The sequence below is a fragment of the Nyctereutes procyonoides genome, unplaced genomic scaffold (assembly GCF_905146905.1).
Source record: "Nyctereutes procyonoides isolate TBG_1078 unplaced genomic scaffold, NYPRO_anot_genome, whole genome shotgun sequence".
Lineage (NCBI taxonomy): Eukaryota > Metazoa > Chordata > Mammalia > Carnivora > Canidae > Nyctereutes > Nyctereutes procyonoides.
In genome coordinates, this window is record NW_026575125.1 from 76738470 (window position 1) to 76759357 (window position 20888).

General features: G+C 40.0%; 1 protein-coding gene across 1 annotated transcript in view; it reads left to right on the forward strand.

Moving 5' to 3' along the window:
* Nucleotides 1-20888, forward strand: part of IL1RAPL2 (interleukin 1 receptor accessory protein like 2) — a 677226-nt gene that overhangs the window by 47089 nt on the left and 609249 nt on the right. The window contains exon 3 of the mRNA XM_055338078.1: nt 15918-16104. Coding sequence (XP_055194053.1) covers nt 15918-16104 — 187 coding nt within the window. The remainder of the gene's footprint in view (nt 1-15917; nt 16105-20888) is intronic.

The following is a 20888-nucleotide window of genomic DNA, read 5'->3' on the forward strand; positions in this document are numbered from 1 at the left end:
CATGTTACCTGCAAATGTTGTAAGTTTGACTTCTTTGCTGAATTGGATGCATTTAATTTCTTTTTGTTGTTTGACTACTGTGGCTAGAATTTGTAGTACTCTCTTAAATAACAGTGGTGAGAGTGGACATCTTGTACCTGACCTTAGGGTAAAAGTTCTCAGTTTTTTTTCCCATTGAGGATATTAGCTGTGGGTTTTTTGTTTCTTTTTTTGCATATGGCCTTTATTTTGTTGAGGTATGTTTCCTGTAAACCTACTTTGCTGAGAGTTTTTATCATGAATGGATGTTGTACTTGTCATAGGCTTTTTCTGCATCTACTGAGAAGATCATATGGTCCTTATTGTTTCTTTTGTTAATGTGGTATATCAGATTGATTTGCAAATATTAAACCACTCTTGCAGCCCAGGAATAAATCTCACTTGATCGTGGTGAATGATTCTTTTAATGAACTTTGGATTTGGTTTGCTCGTATTTTACTGAGAATTTTTGCATTCATGTTCATTAGAGATATTGATCTATAGTTATCTTTTATACTGAAATCTTTATCTGGTTTAGGTATCAGGGTAATGCTGGCCTCATAGTATAAATATGTAAGTTTTCCTTCTTTTTCTATTTTTTGGAATAGTTTGAGAAGTATACATATTAACTCTTCTTGAAATGGTTGGAAGAATGCTCCTGTGAAGCCACCTGCCCCTGGCCTTTCATTTATTAAGAGATTTTTTATGACTGATTCAATTTCTTTACTGTTTTTCAGTCTGTTCAAGTTTTCTATTTCTTTCATTTCAATTTTGGTAGTTTATGTTTCTAGGAATTTATCCATTTCTTTCAGTTTGTTTAATTTGTTGGCATATCATTTTTCACAATATTTTCTTATAATTGTATTTCTGTGCTGTTAGATATTATTTTTTTCTCTATCATTTGTGATTTTATTTGGGCCTTTTTTTCTTTTCTTTTCTTTTTCTTTTTTTTGACTTTATTTTTTTATTGAAGTTCAATTTGACAACATATAGTATAACACCCAGTGCTCATCCTCAGTGTCTTTTCTTTTTAATGTCGTTCTAGATTTTTATCAGTTTTATTGTTTTTTTTTCCACAGGACCAGCTCCTTGTTTCATTGATCTGTTCCTTTTTTTAAAGTTTGTATATAATTTATTTCTGCTTTACTGTCATCTTTTTATTTTAATGAGATACATATTTATTATATAGTATTTTATTATAATTATTATGTGTTATAATCTTTACTATTTCCTTCCTTCTGCTGGCTTTAGTTTTCATTTATTGTTCCTTTTTTAGCTCCTTCAGGTATAATGTTAGTGTGCATATTTGAGATTTTTCTTTCTTCTTGAAGTAGGTCTGTGTTGCTATAAACTCCCCTCTTTGGAATACTTTTGCTGCATCCCAAAGTTTTTGAACCATTGTGTTTTCATTTCCATTTCTTTCCATGTATTTTTTAAATTTCTCCTTTGATTTCCTGGTTGACCCCATTGTTTAGTAGCATGTTGTTTAACCTCCAGGAATTTTGGTCTTTCAAAATGTTTTTCTTGTGGTTAACTTAAGTTTCATAGCATTGTGGTCAGAAATTATGCACAGCATGATCTCAGTCTTTTTGTTGAGGCCTAACCTAATATGTGTGTATTCTGGATTAAGTCCCATGTGCACTTGAAAAGAATGTATATTCTGCTCTTTTATGATGGAATATTCTAAATATATCTGTTAAATGCATCTATTCCAGTGTGTCATTCAAAGCCATTGTTTTCTTGTAGGTTTTCTGTTTAATCTGTCCATTCATGTAAGTCGGGTGTCAAAGACCCTTACTATTATTGAATTATTATCGATTAGTTCCTTTTATGATTGTTATTAGTTGTTTTACGTATTTGGGTGCTCTCATGTTGGGTGCATAAATATTTACAATTGTTAGATCTTCTTGTTAGATTGTGCCCTTTATTATGATATAGTGTGCTTCTTCATTTCTCTTTTTTTAAGATTTTATTTATTTATTCATGAGAGACACACACACACACAGAGAGAGAGAGAGAGAGAGAGAGAGAGAGAGAGAGAGGCAGAGACATAGGCAGAGGGAGAAGCAGGCTCCATGCAGAGAGCCTGATGTGGGACTTGATCCCGGGACTCCAGGATCACTCCCTGGGCTGAAGGCAGATGCTTAACTGCTGAGCCACCCAGACATCCCCTTCATCTTTTGTTAAAGTCTTCATTTTAAAGTCTGGTTTTTCTAGTATAACTTTTGCCACTCCAGCTTTCTTTTGATATCTACTTGTATGATAAATCTTTCTTCATCCCTTTACTTTAAATCTGCAAGTATCATCAGAAAAGACCCCAAATAGCCAGGGGAATATTAAAAAGAAAACCAGAGCTGGGGGCATCACAATGCCAGATTTCAGGTTGTACTACAAAGCTGTGGTCATCAAGACAGTGTGGTACTGGTACAAAAACAGACACATATATCAATGGAACAGAATAGAGAATCCAGAAGTGGACCCTCAACTTTATGGTCAACTAATATTCAACAAAACAGGAAAGACTATCCACTGGACAAAAGACAGTGTCTTCAATAAATGGTGCTGGGAAATTGGACATCCACATGCAGAAGAATGAAACTAGACCATACTCTTACACCATACACAAAGATAACCTGAAAATGGATGAAAGAGGGATCCCTGGGTGGCGCAGCGGTTTGGCACCTGCCTTTGGCCCAGGGTGCAATCCTGGAGACCCGGGATCGAATCCCACGTCGGGCTTCCGGTGCATGGAGCCTGATTCTCCCTCTGCCTATGTCTCTGCCTCTCTCTCTCTCTCTGTGTGTGTGACTATCATAAATAAATAAAAAAAATTAAAAAAATGGGTGAAAGATCTAAATGTGAGACAAGATTCCATCAAAATCCTAGAGGAGAACACAGGCAACACTCTTTTTGAACTTGGCCACAGCAACTTTTTGCAAGATACATCCATGAAGGCAAGAGAAACAAAAGCAAAAATGAACTATTGGGACTTCATCAAGATAAGAAGCTTTTGCACAGCAAAGGATACAGTCAACAAAACTAAAAGACAACCTGCAGAATGGGAGAAGATATTTGCAAATGACCTATCAGATAAAGGGCTAGTTTCCAAGATCTATAAAGAACTTATTAAACTCAACAGCAAAGAAACAAACAATTCAATCATGAACTGAGCAAAAGACATGAACAGAAATCTCACAGAGGAAGACATAGACAAGGCCAACATGCACATGAGAAAAAGCTCCGCATCACTGGCCATGAGGGAAATACAAATCAAAACCACAATGAGATACCACCTCACACCAGTAAGAATGGTGAACATTAACAAGACAGGAAACAACAAATGTTGTAGAGGATGTGGAGAAAGGGGAGCCCTCTTGCACTGTTGGTGGGAATGTGAACTGGTAGAGCCACTCTGGAAAACTGTGTGGAGGTTCCTCAAAGAGTTAAAAATAGATCTGCCCTACGACCCAGCAATCGCACTGCTGGGGATTTATCCCAAAGATACAGATGCAGTGAATCCCCGGAACACCTGCACCCCGATGTTTCTAGCAGCAATGTCCACAATAGCCAAACTGTGGAAGGAGCCTTGGTGTCCATCAAAAGATGAATGGATAAAGAAGATGTGGTCTATGTATACAATGGAATATTACTCAGCCATTAGAAACAATAAATACCCACCATATGCTTCGACGTGGATGGAACTGGAGGGTATTGTGCTGAGTGAAATAAGTCAATCGGAAAAGCACAAATATTATATGGTCTCATATATTAGGGAATATAAAAATTAGTGAAAGGGAATAAATGAAAAGGAGAGAAAATGAGTGAAAATATCAGTGAGGGTGACAAAATATGAGACACCTAACTCTGGGAAACAAACAAGGGGTAGTGGAAAGGGAGGTGGGTGGGGGGTTGTGGTGACTGGGTGATGGGCAGAGTGGGGCACTTGGCGTTATGCTATATGTTGGCAAATTGAACTCCAATAAAAAATTTAAAAAATAAATCTGCAAGTATCATTAAGTCTAAAATGAGCCTCTTGTAGGCAGCATATAGATGGGTCTTGTTTTTTTTTTTAAATTATTTATTTATTTATTTATGATAGAGAGAGAGAGAGAGAGAGAGAGAGAGAGAGAGAGAGAGAGAGGCAGAGACACAGGCAGAGGGAGAAGCAGGCTCCATGCACCGGGAGCCCGACGTGGGATTCGATCCCGGGTCTCCAGGATCGCGCCCTGGGCCAAAGGCAGGCGCCAAACCGCTGCGCCACCCAGGGATCCCTTGTTTTTTTTTTTTTTTTTTTAACCCATTCTAATACTCTATGTCTTTTGATTGGAGAATTCAATCCATTTTCAGAGTCACTACTGATAGGTATGTATTTTGTACCATTTTATTATTTTGTTGTTTCTGGAGATTTTCTCTGCTCCTTTCATGTCTTTGTCACTTTTGGTCTTACCTTTCCACCCAAAGAGTCTCCTTTAATATTTCTTGCAGGATTGGTTTACTGTTCACATACTCCTTTAGTTTTTGTCTAGGAATCTCTTCATCTCTCCTTCTATTCTGAATGATAGCTTTGCTAGAAAGTACTCTTGATTGCAGATTTTTCCCATTCAGCAATTTGAATGTATTATGCCACTCTCTTCTTGTTTGCCACATTTTTGTTCAGAAATCTCCTTTGTAAGTCACGGATTTATTTTGTCTTGCTGCTTTTAAGAATTTTTCTTGATCACTGTATTTCATAAATTTAATTCCAATGTGTCTTGGTGTTGGCTTGCTTTTGTTGATTTTGATGGGAGTTCTCTGTGCATCCCGAATGTGGATATCTGTTTCCTTCCCCAGGCTAGGGAAGTTTTCAGCTACTATTTCCTCAATAAATTTTCTGCTCCTTTTTCTCTCTTCTTCTGGTACTCTTATGACACGAATGTTACTGTGTCTGATGGAGTCACTGAGTTGCCTAAGTCTATTCTCATGTTCCATAATTCTTCTTTCTCTCTTTTGTTTGACTTTCTTATTTTCCATTATTTTATCTTCTATATCACTGGTTTGTCCCTCTGCTTCTTCCATTCTACTGTTCATTGAGGCAAGCCTATTTCCAATCTCAGCTTTTATATATTTCATTTCTAATAAGTCAATCAGAGAAAGACAACCATCATATGGTTTCACTCTTATATGGAATATAAGAGATATAAGAAAGGGAATAAGGGAAAGGAGGGAAACTGAGTGGGGAAAAATTAGAGAGGAAGGCAAACCAAAAAAGACTCCTAACTCTGGGAAACAAACAAAAGGTTGCAGAGGGGGAGGGGCTGGGGTGATAGGGTGAATGGGTGATGGGCATTAAGGAGGGCACTTGATGGGATGAGCACTGGGTGTTACACGATATGTTGGCAAATTGAATTTAAATAAAAAATAAATTCACCTCTGATTTTTGTTAACTCTTTTATCTCTGTGGTAATCGTCTCCCTGATGTCTTCCACTCTTTTCTCAAGTCCAGCAAGTATCCTTATAATTGTTGCTTCAAATTCTCCACCAGGCATGATACTTATAGCTATTTTACTTAGATCACTGTCTGTGGCCTTATCTTCTTCTTTCATTTGGGATGAATTTCTCTGTCATGGCATTTTGTCTAAGACTTTGTCTTCTCTGTGTTAGAAAAGCCAGTTATGTTTCCTGCATCTGAGAGTAATGGCTTTATGAAGAAGAGCTCATGTAATGCCCAGGGCCTGGCTCATCAGGGTGTGTTTCCCAATGTATACTGCCTGTGCTCTGCTATTGTATTCTGGCTGCTTTCCTTCAGACAAGAAATATACAGAGGCTCTTCTTGCCTGTACTTGGCAGTGTTTGGTCCTTGGCCAGAATATGGTGAGTTTTAACTAGGTGTGCTCTGGTTTGCTTGTTAAATGAGGCCTGACACTACTTCCACTATAACTGAAGCCCTGCAGAACTCTCTGGGAAAGAGGTGTGGTGTGAGCTTGAGTTTCTGCTGGTCTTCTGGGGAAGGAGACTGCTACACCAGGACTGAGACAAGCTTGACTGAGGAGAGCAGTTCCCCCTGAGTGTAAGGCGGTGGGGTTGCTGTAAGCAAGTTAGATAGTTGGTGTTGGTGCTGTGCTGCTTTCTGCAGGTGGCTCAGTGCTTATGCTGAGAGGCTGGGGAGGGAAATGGCACCAGCCAGCTCCTTTGTCCCTAAAGAGGCATCTCCATGCACCCTGCCTCTCAGAGATGTGCTCCAAAAAGAGCAAATATCTCCTTCACTGTGTCTCAGGCAATTTTCAGAGTATTGTTTCCACGCTGCCCACCCCCAGGTTATTATCCTGCCTTCTCTCCAGGAGCTAAGCAGTGTCCTTTCAGATCTATCCTAGCCAAGCCCACTGACCTTTAAAACTACAGGTTTTAAGCCTTGCTTGTTGCAAGAACTCACAAAAATCAGCACCTCTTGTTTTTTCCAGCCAGTGGTTTTAGGGAAATGTTCTTGTGAGTTTCCCTGTGTGATCTACCCTCACCCTTTTCTGTGACCACAGCTCCCTCCTCTCTACAGCTGCTGCAATCTATTTCTCCCCTAAACCATGTATCTGCATTTTCTACCTTCTTCACTGTGGCTTCTTCTCTCTTTTTATTTGTGGAGTTTGTCTTATAAATATTCCAGTTGATTTCTGGAGTATTCAAAATGATTTGATAGTTATCTAGTTGTGTTCATGGGGCAAGACATGAACACAACTAGGGGTCCTTCTACTCTGTCATCATCTCTTCTCCTGCTAGTAAGTCATTTCTTTTGGACAAAGGATTGGAGAAGGGATAAAATGAAGGCAGAGAAACCTGTTAGAATGCTAATTTGATCTTGCATGCAAAACAGGGTAACAGTCCTGTGGCAGGATTTAGGATAGATAGCAAATAAAGAAAGAATTTTGAAGCAGAATTAGCACAACTTCTTAACCAATTGTATATAGGGAATAAGTATGAGGAAGTGGGGTGGAGGAAGATTTTGAGGCATCTGACTTGAGAAACTAGATGGTGTGGTTAGTGATGCCTCTAATCTTAATAGATATTATATGAGGAAGAATAGATTGTAGGGAAGAGATAATAACCTCAGTTTGGGACTGACAAGTGCCTTCATGACAATTGTATGGATATACTTGGCTAGGTCTTAGGAGAGAGGACAGAACTAGAAAAATATTATAGACTTGGATGCCTTCAGCACTTAGTTTGTGGTTGAAATTTAGTGCTAGAACACATAGTGCTGGAGATGAATGTTGAAGGGAGAAGAGAACACAAACAAAACAGAGTAAGGAATCATGAGGCCTGGGGGAAGATGGGAAACATTTTTGGAAATAGGGTGAAGAAGAAAAGACAGTAATATAGTAATAAGGAATGATCAGAGAAGTAGGCAATCATAAGAGAGGAATCTTAGTAGTAAGAAGAGATCAAGAAAGTTGAAGGAAAGTTTCAAGTTTAAAATAATGCACAGAGGTCAGATAGGACGAGGGTGAACAAGAGGTCATTAGATTTGTCTAATAAGATATCCTTAATGAGATTAGTGATAGAAATTCAATAGAATGATGGAGCAGAAGCCAAAGGATAGTGGGCCATAGAGTGATGTTAGAGCAGCATGCAGATATTTTAAATGTTGAAAAGTCTTTCAAGATCTTTGACAGTGACAGGTATAGTGAGTAGGCAGGAATCAAAAAGCAAATCTTGGAGTCATAGGGTATGACAGCTTATTTGCTAAGACAGATAACATATAATTCCAACACAAAGACAAGGAGAATACTTTGGCATCTACTGTATGGGGAGGAAGATAACCATATATAAAGAAAACTGCTTTTGTAGAGTTTGAAATGTAACTCAGGCAATAAAGCAAAACCTTTGTAAATACTAAAAGAATAATTACAAAACAACACATTGCCCAATATAAAAACATCAGTGTGATCTAAATAAGAAGCAGTGAAGAAGTAAGAAATATGTATTAGTGAAATTGGTTGAGGAAGACTTTCTGGAGGAGGGTTTTTTGTTTTTAACAGAAACAACAGGGTTCTCCGTAGATTTCTGAAGAGCATTTTGGCTATGATATGATGTGAAGCAGATTGACTCTCTTTTTAAAAAGATTTTATTTATTTATTTACTTATTTATTTGAGAGAGAGAGAGAGAGAGGAAGAGAGAGAGATAGAGAGAGAGAGCACAAGCAGGGGGAGTGGTAGAGGGAGAGGGAGAAGCAGACTCCCCACCAAGCAGGGAGCCTGATGCAGGGCTTGATCCCAGGACCCTGGGATCATGACCAGAGCTGAAAGCAAGTACTTAACCAACAGAACCACCCAGGCACCCCACAGATTCACTCTCTTAAAATTGTCTTCAACCAAACAATAAAGCAGGGGTCACTCATACCATGGTGGGGATGATGGTCATGGCAAGGAATGTTTTTTTTTTAATAAATTAATTTTTATTGGTGTCCAATTTACCAACATACAGAATAACACCCAGTGCTCATCCCGTCAAGTGTACCCCTCAGTGCCCGTCACCCATTCACCCCCACCCCCCACCCTCCTCCCCCTCCACCACCCCTAGTTCATTTCCCAGAGTTAGAAGTCTTTATGTTCTGTCTCCCTTTCTGATATTTCTCACACATTTCTTCTCCCTTCCCTTATATTCCCTTTCGCTATTATTCATATTCCCCAAATGAATGAGAACATACACTGTTTGTCCTTCTCCGGTTACTGTGGCCAAGTTCAAAAAGGGTGTTGCCTGAGTTCTTCTCTGGGATTTTGATGGAATCTTGTCTCACATTTAGATCTTTCATCTATTTTGAGTTTATCTTTGTGTATGGTGCAAGAGAGTGGTCCAGTTTCATTCTTCTGCATGTGGATGTCCAATTTTCCCAGCACCATTTATTGAAGAGACTGTCTTTCTTCTAGTGGATCGTCTTTCCTCCTTTATCGTATATTAGTTGAGCATAAAGTTCAGGGTCCACTTCTGGGTTCTCTGTTCTGTTCCATTGATCTATATGTCTGTTTTTGTGCCAGTACCACACTGTCTTGATGAACACAGCTTTGTAGTACAACCTGAAATCTGGCATTGTGATGCCCCCAGATATGGTTTTCTTTTTTTAAAATTCCCCTGGCTGTTTGGGGTCTTTTCTGATTCCACACAAATCTTAAAATAATTTGTTCTAAGTCTCTGAAGAAAGTCCATGGTATTTTGATAGGGATTGCATTAAACGTGTAAATTGCCCTGGGTAACATTGACATTTTCACAATATTAATTCTGCCAATCCATGAGCATGGAATATTTTTCGATCTCTTTGTGTCTTCCTCAATTTCTTTCAGAAGAGTTCTGTAGTTTTTAGGGTATATTTTGAGAACCATTTGAATGGTAAATGGTTCTCCAACCTTTTATTTTCAGGTTGTAGGTGTCCTTCTGTCTAAAATGAGTCTCTTGTAGACAGCAAATAGATGGGTCCTGTTTTTTTATCCAGTCTGAAACTCTGCGCCTTTTGATGGGGTCATTAAGCCCATTCACGTTCAGAGTTACTTGAACTTCTTCTTAAAGGGGAGTTTTAAGAGTCCCCCTTAAAATTTCTTGCAGAGCTGGTTTGGAGGTCACATATTCTTTCAGTTCCTGCCTGTCTTGGAAGCTCTTTATCTCTCCTTCCATTTTGAATGAGAGCCTTGCTGGATAAAGTATTCTTGGTTGCATGTTCTTCTCATTTAGGACCCTGAATATATCCTGCCAGCCCTTTCTGGCCTGCCACGTCTCTGTGGAGAGGTCTGCTGTTACCCTAATATTCCTCCCCATGAAATTCAGGGACTTCTTGTCTCTTGCTGCTTTAAGGATCATCTCTTTATCTTTGGAATTTGCAAGCTTCACTATTAGATGTCGAGGTGTTGAACGGTTTTTATTGATTTTAGGGGGGGATCTCTCTATTTCCTGGATCTGAATGCCTGTTTCCCTTCCCAGATTGGGAAAGTTTTCAGCTAGGATTTGTTCAAATACATATTCTGGCCCTCTGTCCCTTTCGGCGCCCTCGGGAACCCCAATTAAACGTAGGTTTTTCTTCCTTAGACTGTCATTTATTTGCCTTAATCTGTCTTCATGGTCCCTTAATTGATTGTCTCTTTTTTCCTCAGTTTCCCTCTTGCCATTAACTTGTCTTCTATGTCACTCACTCGTTCTTCCACCTCGTTAACCCTCGTCGTTAGGACTTCTAGTTTGGATTGCATCTCATTCAATTGATTTTTAATTTCTGCCTGATTGGATCTAAATTCTGCAGTCATGAAGTCTCGTGAGCCCTTAATGCTTTTTTCTAGAGCCACCAGTAGCTGTAGAATAGTGCTTCTGAATTGGCTTTCTGACATTGAAGTGTAATCCAGATTTTGTAACCCTGTGGGAGAGAGGGCTGTTTCTGATTCTTTCTTTTGAAGTGAGGTTTTCCTTCTAGTCATTTTGCTCAGTGCAGAGTGGCCAGAAACAAGTTGTATTGGAACACGGGGGAGTATCACTGGTCCGTCTAGCTGGTCTTCTGGGGGAGGGGCCTGTTGCGCGGATTTTCAGGTGTTAGCACTTGGGGGAGCTGCTCTGCCCCTGCCTGCTGCAGGGCTCAGCGGGGGTTTTTTACCCCGTGGGGCCCCAGGAGGATCAGCCGCAGTTGCTATGGCAACTCTGGAAGCCTGGATTCAGCCTCCGCAGGAACTACGGGGCTCGGGGCTCTCGGTCTCTCCGTCCGCAGGGCCTGGAGGCTCCGGGGCGGGGCCGCTGATCTGCTCAGCTCGGGGCAGGAGCGTCCTCGCTGTCCTGGGCCCTCCCGGCCTCTGCCTGTCCCGGGGGAGGCGGGATCTTGGGCTGTGTCCCTGCGCCCTGTGCTCCGGGGCCTGCGCTGTTGGATTCGTGCTCCCGCCCTGCAGCTCCCTCCCTGGAGCCGCTCCCGAGCCCCTCTGAGCTGCTCCGGGTCCCGCCGTGCGCGCTGCAGCCCTTAGGGAGCTCGGAGCACTCCCCTGTGCTTGCAGGTGTCTGTTAGTGTCCCCGGGAGCCCGAGGGCATCCCCGCCCTCCTGGGTCCTGCTCCAACTCCCTGCGAGCCCCTTTCCGCCCGCCCGGGAAGGTTGGTGCAGCTCCTGCTTCTCCGGGACGGGGCTCTCCTGTCCTGGGGACACTCGCCCCAGCCTCAGCCCGGCTCCTCGCGGGCCCCTCCCCCTCGGAGGCCTTTTGTTTCTTTATTTCTTTTTCCCCATCTTCCTACCTTGATAGAAGCGCGAACTCTTCTCACTGTAGCATTCCAGCTGGTCTCTCTTTACATCTCAGGCCGAATTCGTAGATTTTCAGGATGGTTTGAAGGTTATCTAGGTAATTTGGTGGGGACAGGTGATTTGGGGACCCTACTCTTCCGCCATCTTGCCCCTCCCTCCCCCCATGGCAAGGAATGTTTTGAATTTATCTTGATTATTCCCTTACCTTTACCACATCTCAGTCATTGGCAGACAGAGTTTTAACTAGCTATTTGTACCCATAGGTGGCAGATTGCAATTACTTTCTTTAAGAATGGTTACTTGAACTTGCTGCTGGAAAGATCCATAATTCTCCATTATCTATGAAGGGATTATCATATATATATATATATATATATATATATATATATATACACAATTTTTTTCTTGAGTAGGTTTCTGACTTAAATGCTCAACCCCAAATAAATTATGCTTTGTTTTGAATTCAGGATGCGTGATATTTTGATGATAAAATTATGTCTTAAGCAAGTTGATTTTAGAATATATATAATTTCTATTGTAATCTGGTTCATTGGCTTTCTTTTTAAATAACAACAAAACCCAAAATATATTCATTTAAATTACAGTTTGGTTTGGGAGTCAGTAGATAATGTATTAATAATGGTGATGATGTTAAAAATGGTTGATTTTTATTAATCACTTACCATGAGCCAGGTACTGTGCTAAGTGTTTTAAATGAACTACCTCATTGTTGGAAGACAGTTCTCTGTTGGTCTCTTGGACTTCTGCATGTTTTATGAGCACAGGTACTCACTATCCCTTTTCCCAGATTACTTTTTCAGGGATATGTATATAGAGAGAACAATCACAAAAGCTGGAAAATAGTGTCTTTCACCAGAGCAAAGGGCAGGTTTGCTTACAGCCTTGGAAAATATAGATAGTGGCTCCCTTTGGAGCAAAGGGCAGGCATGCTTATGACCCATTATAAAAGATTTGTGTTTTCTAAACTTGGGATTCTTCTCCTTTAATGCAACCCACTGCTTGTGCAGGTGTAATCTGGCCCTCTTTGTATTGTCCTATAGGAATTGTTAGGGAAGTATCACAGATGCTGATACTTTGGCTGCTTTCATTGCTGTGAAAAATTAACTGTCTACTGTTTCCAACCCAGTAGTCTTTTGTCTTCTACCAATACCCGTGAAAATGGTAGCCCGATTTATTAGCTTGCAAGTATGGAAAAATCACAGATCCCCAACTCTTACAATTTTTAACATTTGTGTAATATAATACCCGTTTATAGATAACCCTTCTTTAATTTCATTTTACATATGGAAAAATGAAGCTCAGTGACCTGTCCAGAGATCCATAGTTAGGATATGAGAGCTGGGATTTGAACCCAAAATTCTTTTTCTTCAGAGGCCATATTCTCAAGCAGTGAGCTACTCAGGTCCAGTTCAGTTCAAGTCTGTGAGTTAACCTTTTCTCTGAATGCATCATGAACCATAAAGAGATTATTTTTGAATAATCTTGGGTTGGAGATAATCAGTGCCATGCCAAAGGCTGCGTGTTCATGTCAGCAGGAGAGAACAGTATTATCTGTTTATACCTTCAATAAATCCTTGTTTGTTTATTAATCAAGTTTCTGCCTAATGGAAAAAAATGTGCATAAACTCCAACCTATTATAGTGACATTCTTATAGACTAGAGATATCATCTATGAATGATGATAATTTTTGTTAAAATAATAAAAAAATAAAAAAAAAACCCTAAACTATTTACAACTCTAGATAAGATTATTATTTTCTTGTAGACCAAAAAGGGCAAAAGTAAGATTTTTAAAAAGATCCTGTGTTTCCCCAACTTACCATAGCACAGATATTTTTGTTGTTGTTTTATTTTTGAGGTCTCCCCCATGGGGCAAGTCCCTTTTTTAAAAATTTGAATTCGAAGATCATTAACATCCAGTGTTATATTACTTCCAAGTGTACAATATAGTGATTCAATAATTCTATATATTACTCAGTGCTCATCAATATAAGTATACTCTTAATTTCCTTCACCAATTTCATCCATCCTCCCACCCAACTTCATCCATCCTCCCACCCAACTTCCCTCCAACCCAAACTTCCCATTTGTTCTCTATAGTTAAGAGTATGTTTTTTGGTTTGTCTCTTTTTTCCCCTTTTGTTCATTTGTTTTGTTTTTATTTTTATTGCAGCATTATAGCACAGATATTTTTTATGATTGTATTAAGTTTATATCTGCCTTACCATATATACAAGCAGCATGGCACATAGCAGATGTTCAATAAATGTCATTTGAATGTATCTAAAAGGCTGTAGCTCTTCATAAAATGATAATATTAAGAAACTGATCAGAGCTTTGGGCCTCCTGCTCTTTTATTAAGGCTTTTATTTTTTAGAGATGTTTGATTCACAGCAAAATTTGAGAGGAAGATACAGAAGTTCCCCATATACCTCCTGCCCCCACACATGCATAGCCCATTATCAGCATCCACTGCCAGAATGAACATTTGCTATAATTGATTAACCAACATTGATACGTCATTTTCACCTAGAGTCCATAGATTTCTTTTTTTTAAAGTCCATAGATTTCATTGTGGTTTATTCCTGCTGTACATTCTATAGATTTGGACAAATGTATAATGGCACGTATCCATCATTAGAGTATCATACAGAGTATTTTCACTGCCCTTAAAATCCTCTATGTTTCACCTATTCCTCCTTCCTCCCAACCCTTGGCAACCACTGATATTTTTAGTGTCTCCATAATTTTGCCTTTTCAAAATATTATATAGTTGGATCCTACAGTATGTGGCTTTTTCAGTTGGCTTCCTTTACTTAGTAATATGCATTTAAGTTTCCTCCATATCTTTTCATGGCTTGGAAGCTTATTTATTTTTAGCATTTAATAATATTCCATTGTGTGGATATACCATAATTTATTTACATATTCATCTACTAAGGGATATCATGGTTGCTTCCAAATTTTGGCAATTATGAACAAAACTATAAACATCTGTGTGTAGGCTTTTGTGTGGACATAATTTTTCCCCTCTTTTGGGTAGATACCAAAGAACACAAATGCTAGATTGTACGGCAAGGGTATATTTGGTTTTGTTAAAAAACTGCCAAACCATCTTCCAAGTGGCTGTACGATTTTGCATTCCCACTAGCAATGAATGAGAGTTCCTGTTTCACTACATCCTCACTAGCATTTGGTATTGTCAGTGTTCCGGATTTTGGCCATTCTTTTTTTTTTAAGGTTTTTTTAAAATTTACTTATGAGAGACACACACACACACAGAGGGAGAGGCAGAGACACAGGCAGAGGGAGAAACATGCAGGGAGAGACACATACAGGAAGCCTGACGTGGGACTCAATCCCAGGACCCCAGGATCAGGCCCTGGGCTGAAGGCAGCACTAAACCGCTAAGCCACCTGGGCTGCCCTGGATTTTGGCCATTCTAATAGGTGTGCAGTTTGTTTTCATTTGCTCATGTTTGTTTTCATTTGCATTTCCCTGGTAACATATGATATACATCTTTTCCAATGTCTATTTGCCATTTGTATGTCTTATCTTCTTTGATGAAATTTCTGTTAAGGTCTTTGACCTATTTTAATTTTTTTTTCATTTCTTTATTGTTGAGTTTTAAGAATTCTTTATATATTTTGGATAATAGTCCTTTATTAGATGTGTCATCTATTAATATTTTCTCTGTCTGTGTCTTGTTTTCTAATTCTCCTGACATTGACTTTTGTAGAGCAGAAGTTTTTAATTTTATTAACTTTAAGTTATTTTTTTCATAGATCATGTCCATGATGTTTTAATTAAAAAATCATTGCGATATCCAGGGTCATCTAGGTTTTCTCCTGTGTTATTTTCTAAAATTTTTATGGTTTTGGATTTTACATTTAGTTCTGTGATCCAATTTGAAATTATTTTTCATAATAGGTGTAAAGATCTGTGTCTAGATTAATTTTTTTTGTTTGGATGCCCAGTTGTTCCAGTACCATTTGTTTATTTTTACTTTTTATTATTTTATTTGATTTTTAGAAGATTTATTTATTTATATGATAGGAGAGAGAGGGTAGAGGGAGAGTGAGAAGAAGATAATCTCAAGTAGATTCCCTATTGAGTACAGAGCCCAACATGGGACTCTGTCTCAGGACTCTGAGATCATGACCTAAGTTGAAACCAAGAGGCAGATGCTTAACCAGTAAGCCATCCAGGCATCCCAGTACCATCCATTGAAAAGACATTCTTTGTTCCATTGTGTTGCCTTTGCTTCTTTGTCAAAGATCAGTTGACTATATCTATGTAGGGCAGAAATAACCATAGCTCTAATTACAGAATTTCTCATAAGTTTTCACTATCAAATCTTTAATGTGGCAATATTTACCACTGGGAAAGAAGTTTGAAGTGTCTTATAGTTTAGAAGATGAGTACAGCTGTTCTATGTAGCTATGTAGCTACCTTATGGTCAGAGATGATCTCATTAGCATTTTGTTTTCTATCGTCCTGTCTGTTGAAATGGAAAACTGTTCTGTGTTGTTTTGATGTTGTTTCTTATTTCTAGGCAAGTCCAAATGGAAAGGTAAACATTATTGAAATATAGAGAGCACAAATAAAGTTCTAAACACCCAGTAAAGCCATTTTGCTATTTCTCTGTTCCTACAGAAACTCGACATATTGCATGAAGGTGTCAATGTCCCTGACTGTTGCAGAGAATGAATCAGGCCTGTGCTACAATAGTAGGATACGCTATTTAGAAAAATCCGAAGTCACTAAAAGAAAGGAGATCTCCTGTCCAGACATGGATGACTTTAAAAAGTCCGATCAGGAGCCTGATGTTGTGTGGTACAAGGTAACTCAGCATGGTGTCAATTACTTTTCTTTTTTTCTTAATCTTAAGTCAATAGCTGGCTTGGGGATAGAAAAAGGGAGAAATTTTATTTCTAGTTTTTGGTATTAAATATTTCATTGAGAAAAATGAACAGATCCACATTTAAATAATTCAGAGCTATGATTTCTGTATATTACTGTTTTTTATTTTTTAAAGGTTTTTTAATTTATTTATTCATGAGACATACAGAGAGAGAGAGAGAGAGGCAGAGACACAGGCAGAGGGAGAAGCAGGCTCCATGCAGGGAGCCCGATGTGGGACTTGATCCCAGGACTCCAGGATCACACCCTGGGCCAAAGGCAGGATCTAAACTGCTGAGCCACCCAGGCATCCCATATTACTGGTTTTAATGGACTTCCATCAGCAGATGTAACAAGCAATCCCATATTATCCAACTACAAAAATAATTAAAAACTCCCCCTCTCAAACTTACGAGAGCAAGTGGGAAGAAGAGTAAAGACTTCAGTAACACATGAAAGAAAGTATTCGAGGGACATAGAAAAATTATTTACTGTTAGGAGCAAAGGCCCATTATTACAAGTACTACTTCCCAACAAAGGAGGAAGCTATAAATTACTACTCCTGGGCCTACAGTGGCAATGAGAAAGAGCAGTGTCACTGGAACCTGGCAGTAATGGAATGGGCCTGACAAAAGCTGTAGCCTTAAAAGAACATATGAACTGTGGCAGATAAAGAAGGATTGAGTGGGAAAAATACCCTAACCCTTCTTAACTCCTGCCTTCTGGTTTCCTGCTAGCACCCATTAAAAACTTAAGCAGAAGTCAGAGGGCAAATCCAGGAGATAGAATCAGAAGTCTTCAGATTCCCTGGGAATAGATTAGGTCAGACAGGGCAGAGATTAGATCTAGAAAAAGCAGAGAAGTAACCACACAACGTTCTAGCTGTGACATTCCCCCTGCTAGCCTGGGGCCCCATGGTTCTATAAGATAACTAACTGTACCCTCTGCCAACTCTAAGCAATGGTAGTTGACACATGCCTCCAGTCTCCGGGAGTCACTAATGGAGGAAGTGCCCCCTGGGGGAGAGCACCACGCACGGTGGGCTGAGCACGGTAAAGGGATGGAGCACCCATCCATTGGGGCCTCGGGAGAAGTCGATTGGTCAGTGGGTGGCTCTGGACAGAGGGGGGCTGTGCCCTGCTGCCTTCAGGAGCCGAGACCCCCGGAGCACGATTCAAGCAGCACAGGCCCTGGATCCCGGGGTGCCAGCGGACACAGCCCAGGATCCTTCCCACTCCCCCCCCGGGACAGGCAGAGGTGGGGAGGGCCCAGGACAGTGAGGACTCCCCTGCTTTCAGGTGCCCCCGAGCTGTACAGATCAGCACCCCCCCCCCGCCCCCCGCCCCCCCCGGAGCATCCAGGCCAGTGTGGACTGGGAGACTGCAGGAGTTACTGCAGGGAGCTGACTCCAGAGCTGCAAATCTGGATGCCACCATTGTTGTTTTTCCTCCTTGTTTCACCCTATGCCTGGGAGAGGTGGGGCCACCAGGGAACAGGGGCCTCACAGGATAAACAGCTCCTAAGGAGCTTGGCACCTGGCAGGGGGTGGGGCAGCTCCCTCAGGTGCACACACCTAGGAATCAGCACAGCAGGCCCTTCCCCCAGAAGACCAGCTGGAAGAACCAGGGAAGAGCAAGTTCTTGACCAAGCAGCACTGGTAAGCTCCAGGGGAAGTCGAGGGATTTACAGTATATAGAACTAGAGGGTACCCCTCCTTTTTTTTCTTCCTTGTTCCAGTACGACTTGCTTTTGTATCAGAAGGTAAATTTCCAATTTTTCCTCTTTTCCCACCTTAACTACAATAATTTAACACCTCTTCATTTTTAAGGTTCTTCCTTTTTGACTTTCATATTTCTACAGCTACAGGTCCTAGATATACTTTCCACTTCTAGATTCCATTCAACATACTCAACTTAATTGAGGGAGATATACAGATATTTTTGTTTTGTTTTGTGTTTTTTTGTTTTCTCGGCCTCATTTTGTTTTACAATGGTGGAAGTTTATAGGTTCTAAAACATGGCCAGTATGCACCCAGAACCAAGTGGTATACTGTTCTAGTTCATTCTGTGAGATTCCTCAGTCCCATTCTGCCCCCCCTCTTTTATCTCATTTATGTTTTGGTGTTCAATGTTTAGGCCCTCTACAAGTACTTCTGGTTTATATAAATTTAGGACTGAGCATCTTCTAATATACAGAATTTAATATACTAAGAAACAAGAGGATCACCCTCTAGAGCCCCTCGGGTAGACTACATTCTCCCTCTACTACAACTTCTTCACCACAACCATCTCCCAATAACCCCTTTTTTTCTTTTTTCTTTTCTTTTTTTTTCTTCTTCTTTGGGATTCCTGGCCTTTTATTTTTTACTACTTTGTTTTAAAATTTGTTTTTCACTTTAGTGGTCCTTTTGTTTATTTCGTTCTCATCTTGGTTTTAAATTTCTGGTCTCTGACCTCAGCAGAATCATCTACATGAAATATACTTAGGTTGTGGTTGATATTCTTGACGCAGCCCGCTCATACAGCCACTCTGCACTGAGAAAAAACACTAGAAAGAAGAACTTGCCACAAAAGAAACAATCAGAAACAGTGCTCTCTGCCACAGAGTTACAGAATTTGGATTACAATGCGATGGCAAAAAGCCAATTCAGAAGCACAATTATAAAGCTAATGGTGACTCTGGAAAAAAAGCATAAAGGATTCAAGAGACTTCATGACTGGAGAATTTAAATCTAATCAGGCCAAAATTAAAAATCAATTAAATGAGTTGCAATCCAAACTGGAGGTCCTAACCACGTGGGTTAATGAGGTAGAAGAACAAAGGGAGTGACATAAAAGACAAGTTGATGACAAGGAAGGAAGCTGAGGAAAAAAACATAAAAACAAAAGAGAATGATGAAAGGTTGAGGGAAATAAACGACAGCCTCAGAAAGAAAAATCTACGTATAATCGGGGTTCCAGAGGGTGACGAGAGTGTCAGAGGGCCAGAAAGCATATTTGAACAAATCATAGCTGAGAACTTCCCTAATTTTGGGAGCGAAACAGGCATTCAGATCCAGGAGACGGTCCCACCTAAAATCAATAAAAACCGTCAACACCTCAACAATTAATAGTGAAACTTGCAGATTCTAAAGAAAAAGCGAAAATCCTTAAAGGAGCAAGAGATAAGAGATCCCTAGCTTATATGGGGAGAAATACTAGATTAACAGCAGACCTCTCCACAGTGACCTGGCAGGCCAGAAGGGCTGGCAGTATATATTCAGGGTCCTAAATGAGAAGAACATGCAGCCAAGAATACTTTATCCAGCGAGGGTCTCATTCAGAATAGAAGGAGAGATAAAGAGCTTCAAGATAGGCAGAAACTGAAAGAATATGTGACCACCAAATCAGCTCTACAAGAAATACTAAGGGGGACTCTGTAAAAGAAAGAGAAATCCAAGGAAATAATCCACAAAAACAGAGACTGAATAGATATTATGATGACACTAAATTCTTATCTTTCAAGAGTAACTCTGAACGTGAATGGGCTAAAAGATCCGATCCAAAGATGCAGGGTTTCAGACTAGATAAACAAGCAAAACCATATACTTGCTGTCTACAAGAGACTCATTTTATTTATTTATTTATTTATTTATTTATTTATTTATTTATTATTTATTTATTCATGAGACACACACACACACACACAGAGAGAGAGAGAGAGAGAGAGAGAGAGAGAGAGAGAGAGAGGCAGAGACACAAGCAGAGGGAGAAGCAGGCTCCATGCAGGGAGTGTGACGTGGGACTCGATCCCCGGTCTTCAGGATCACACCCAGGGATGAAGGTGGCACTAAATCACTGAGCCACCAGGGCTGCCTAAGAAACTCATTTTAGACCTAAGGACACCTACCGCCTGAAAATCAAAGGGTGAAGAACCATTTACAATTCAAATGGTCCTCAAGAGAAAGCAGGGGTAGCCATCCTTATATCAGATAAATTAAAGTTTATCCCTAAGACTTTAATAAGAGATGAAGAGGGACACTATGTCATACTTAAAGGATCTATCCAACAAGAGGACCTAACAATCATGAATATTTACGCTCCTAATGTGGTAGTTGCCAAGTATATAAATCAATTAATAACCAAAGTAAAGGCATACTTAGATAACCTACCACTACTGGGAGACTTCAAAATGGCACTTTCTGCAAATGACAGATATTCTAAGCACAACATCTACAAAGAAACAAGAGCTTTATTTTTTTTGTTTTTTGTTTATAATATATTTATTTTTATTGGTGTTCAATTTACCAACATACAGAATAACACCCAGTGCTCATCCCGTCAAGTGCCCCCTCAGTGCCCGTCACCCATTCACCCCCACCCCATGCCCTCCTCCCCTTCTACCACCCCTAGTTCATTTCCCAGAGTTAGGAGTCTTTATGTTCTGTCTCCCTTTCTGATATTTCCCACACATTTCTTCTCCCTTCCCTTATATTCCCTTTCACTATTATTTGTATTCCCCAAATGAATGAGAACATGCACTGTTTGTCCTTCTCCGATTGACTTACTTCACTCAGCGTAATACCCTCCAGTTCCATCCACGTGGAAGCAAATGGTGGGTATTTGTCGTTTCTAATGGCTGAGTAATATTCCATTGTATACATAAACCACATCTTCTTTATCCATTCATCTTTCGATGGACACCGAGGCTCCTTCCACAGTTTGGCTTTTGTGGACATGGCTGCTA